Source organism: Aspergillus wentii (genome assembly GCF_001890725.1).
Source record: "Aspergillus wentii DTO 134E9 unplaced genomic scaffold ASPWEscaffold_2, whole genome shotgun sequence".
In the NCBI taxonomy this organism is placed as follows: domain Eukaryota; kingdom Fungi; phylum Ascomycota; class Eurotiomycetes; order Eurotiales; family Aspergillaceae; genus Aspergillus; species Aspergillus wentii.
This window is the reverse complement of record NW_024467833.1, coordinates 1,336,597-1,340,553: the sequence shown is the minus strand read 5'-3', so window position 1 is coordinate 1,340,553 and position 3,957 is coordinate 1,336,597. Positions and strand designations below refer to the sequence as shown.

General features: G+C 44.6%; 2 protein-coding genes across 2 annotated transcripts; both read right to left on the bottom strand.

Annotated features, from left to right (window-relative positions):
* Window positions 1-246: 246 nt before the first annotated feature.
* On the bottom strand, window positions 247-1,736 carry ASPWEDRAFT_36239 (N5-glutamine methyltransferase family protein). Its single transcript, XM_040834405.1, has 2 exons — window positions 1,277-1,736; window positions 247-1,216 (listed from the first exon to the last, which is right to left on the bottom strand). Exons 1-2 carry the CDS (start codon window positions 1,588-1,590, stop codon window positions 394-396), a joined length of 1,137 nt encoding a protein of 378 aa, XP_040692239.1. The 5' UTR covers window positions 1,591-1,736; the 3' UTR covers window positions 247-393.
* Window positions 1,737-2,030: 294 nt separating this feature from the next.
* Window positions 2,031-3,637, bottom strand: ASPWEDRAFT_48769 (pepsin-like aspartic protease; the record flags this gene model as incomplete). The annotated part of the gene is made up of 3 exons (XM_040837159.1): window positions 2,031-2,971; window positions 3,035-3,353; window positions 3,443-3,637. The coding sequence occupies 3 exons, from the start codon at window positions 3,635-3,637 to the stop codon at window positions 2,031-2,033; spliced, it is 1,455 nt and encodes a 484-aa protein (XP_040692238.1).
* Window positions 3,638-3,957: the final 320 nt, after the last annotated feature.

Genomic DNA, 3,957 nt, shown 5'->3' with positions numbered 1-3,957 from the left:
TATTTAGCTAAGAGAACCTCCCTCCTATAATACTAGTACTATATTTTACCTACTTTAGAGCAGCACTCTAAGTAATCCTATATAGTAATATGTATTTACAGTTAGCTACAACAGGAATAAGAGGTCTACTACTACTACTACTACTACTACTACTAAGTCCTAAACTCTAACTCTACTCATGAGTTGAATCTTAAATCCCTACTTGAACTCAACCCATTTGACACACTAGCTCTAGCCCTTATTAATCTCTATATATGTGGCAGTTGAACAGCCATTAATCCTAGGTAAAGTGTTAACAGTGTTGAAGGTATTCAGCCCATGACGCTGCTCTAATAGGAATATCATATTATCTATATATCCGTTATTAACCTTACAAATAGCACTGATAAATCATCATAGGATTTTTTGTACATGAAGAATGACAGCATAAGGCCCATCTACCTCATGCCCAACACCTTTATTTACCTCAACATTCGGCCAAATTTCCACAGTGACTTTATCTAACTGTGGCTCATTGGCTGCAAAAGCATTGCAGATGATAACCACACGTTGTGCCTGTTGGAAGTCACCACACTCAAGAACAGTTAGCCTGGTCTGTAACCTGAAAGATAATGCAACAATATGATGATAAAATATGTCTTCCTGCCTGCAAACTCCAGCCATCGAATCATACATGCTGGTAGGTGGGACTAATGCAAGTTCAGGCTCAAACATCCGGACACTACGTGCAGTAGTGCCATTTCGGAATGACGTAGGGGAGATATAAGGCGGGTTTGAAATTAAAACATCGCATTTGAAATTATCATTGTTGAAGACACCTGATGTAATATCTTGTGACAGAATGAAGTCTTGTATGACTTCATCCGCGCTAGATATCTTTGGATCACACCGGCCGAAAATATTGCCCTGTCGAAAATGAACATCGGTCCCCGAACGATTCGACAACAAGCCCAAACTAATATTATGCTCGCGGTTCATTTTTGCCAATTGGATAGCCACGGGGCTGATATCGACACCAAGTATGAGCACCCGTTCGAAATGAGATGCAAGAAGAGCATGGAGAAGAAGTGATATGCACCCAGTCCCGGTGCAAAGGTCTATGATACGGATAGACTGCTTCCGGAAAGGTGTCTCAGACCCCCTGATAAGGCGATGTTCTCGCTCTTCCCTTAAGATCATGTCGGCAGTGTGTATAGTAAAGGATTCTGTTTCCGGCCTAGAGTATGAAAAAGTCAGCCGACCAGAAAAATAAGCATAGTTGAAGTGTCTAATAAACCTTGGGATTAACACATCTTTCCTGCACAATATCTCAAGATCCCCAAAGGGCTGATCCCCAAGAATGTACTGAAGGGGTACACCCCGAGAGCGCTCTCGACACATGAATCTCAGCAAACTCCTCCACCCTGAAAACACATGTTTATGTATTGCACCTCTGCTGTGCATCGCTCTGCTGATATCAAGTGCTCGCTCGCGTAACCAACGAAGCTCATTGCGTGCTGAATCGAGTGAGCGACATTCTCGTAATAGTAGTGGCAGTAGAGGACTCTGTTGATATGCTCTGAGAAGAGTCCGAGTGGGAATGCGCGGCATTGGGGAACATCAATAAAATGTTTTTCGTTTTCCTCACTACGTGTTAGGGGGGTACAATGCATATATTCTGTGCTAGTAGAGCCGCGCGTTAAACAAGGTCAAATTTCAAATTACCCTGGAGTTCAGGTCACCGCACTTAAGTTGACTAGGAGCGGAATAGATTTAAGATAAGAGACTTAAGAAACTTTGTGAGGACTGGATCCTATGTTATTTCATTACTACCTATCTAGGTTTCACCGAGTTTAGAACATCAACACGCCTGGATATTTATTTATTAACCCTCCCCCACCCACAACACTACACGTACGAGCCCCAAAATTATATACATGGAAATAACAAGTTCGGGTATTGTATTGACAAGCACCTCCGTGATAAAAAAAAAAAAAACTATACACAGAAGCTCCCATGTATACACGTGGCCAGCAATAATAGAGACCGCATTACAACACAAACATATATCCAACACCTGCGAGGCCAAGGGCAAGGTGTTTTGGGATACTCGTGGGCCGAACCGCAGCCGCCCCTTTACTAGACGCTGTTGGTACTTCGGTAAAAATGCCACCCGTGGGACCTCCAATTCGAGCCCCAGAGCCACCAGCGGCGACAGTGGTAACGGGGTTTGAAACCTGGGTCGCACCAGGGACTGAATTATCACCATTCCCAATCTCAAGCACGTTGTCGGTCGTTGAATCAAAATTCGTGTTGGCAAGGGATATCTCGTTATTTGCAAGATCGTACACGACATATGCGCTGCGTAAGAATGTGTCTCCAAGAACAGCCGTGCTGTCTCCAGCAGGAACAATTCCAAAAGCACATGCACGTGTTCCGTCCCGGAACCAAAGGTCTCCCATATCAAGGACAAGTTCATCAACACTGACACTGATTGTGGGGGATGAAAAGGTATATGTTATATTGATGTCTTTGTTTGCCAAACTGCATGGCACATAACCAACCCCACTCGAAGATTCATAGGTGACACTGAGGTTATTGAATATACCCTCAACAATTGAATCAGGAAGGTAGGTTAGTGAACTACCAGAGTCAAGTAATACCGCCGCCGGGAGGGCGCCTGATGAGTAATTTTGATTACTCGATTCTGAATTCAGGGCAACGCCAGTTAGGGCAATGACGAATTCTGAATAGCCTCCATTGACTGGCTGTATGGGCAATGTTTCTAATTCACCGTGATACTTTCCGGTGTTCACGCCGCCAAATAGGACTGACCCCGTATTTGCATTCAGATCGTTCAACCATAGGCTGTAGGCGTTTGAATTGATCAGGCCGTTTTTTACCATCGCTCGAGGGAGGTTGGGATATGCATCTTCACCAAACCGCCCAACTTGCACTTCGTTCGAGGTATATCCGATGCCCAATACTCCCTCTGAGACTATGTTAGCGTCACATGGCCGGCGTGACAAATAAAACATAATGTGCTTTGGCTTACCAGCAGATCCAGATGTATAACCAACCCCGAACTGAAAATCTTTTATGGTAGCGCCACCAATACGTAGAATATCTGTCACGTAATCACCGGCTGCGCCACTGCCATCGGCATAAGAAATGTTGAAATCCGACGAGACATATGAATATGTCGAGGAAGAATCAGGATCATATGAACCAGATACACTGCAAGGGTCACTCCCAGAGAGGCATAGAGAAGAATTTGCCGAGTTACACCACAGGTCACTACTACCGGTATCGAGGACCAAGCGGAAGCTCTGCTCTGGTGTGCCTAGAGTAATGTTGCAGAAATATAATGTTTCCTATCCAATGAACAATGAGTAATTGGATCAGCGACCCGTTTGCGAAAAGCAAGTTCGACCTTCCACCATAGGAAAAGCTGATGATATACCTCATTGTCAATCGCCTGGCTAACGGTCTTATCTCGTTTGCGTCTCGCTCGGTCTCTGCTCACGGGGTCGGGAATATCATTGCGTTCAATTTGCAATGGCACAACAGCAGGAATATCTCTTCGGCAGAGTGTCAAGGCTGCTAAGCTCGGGAGGGCAAGAGAAATGGCCAGCGATAAAGAATAAGCAGTCAGCATGCTTCCCTCTTATCTTCCACCTTTGTATTTCGCGCACGTTTTGTTGACTTATTGCTGGTATAGTATTCAAAAATTGATCCGCAATATTTGGAGATGGCTGTTTACTCTTGAAACGTAGCAGCCGATGAGGCCAGCCCTTAATGCGTAATATTAAGAGCCTGATGTATAGAATAGTATATGTATGGGGCTAGGGGCCGGGGAGTGCGATAGAAAAGCGAACAGGCGTGATAATAAGAGAACCAGAAAATCGTCTTCGACTGACGTTCTGGTAATTGAAGGAATGGAACGCCATGTTCTTTTGTATGGATGTGGGATGTGGA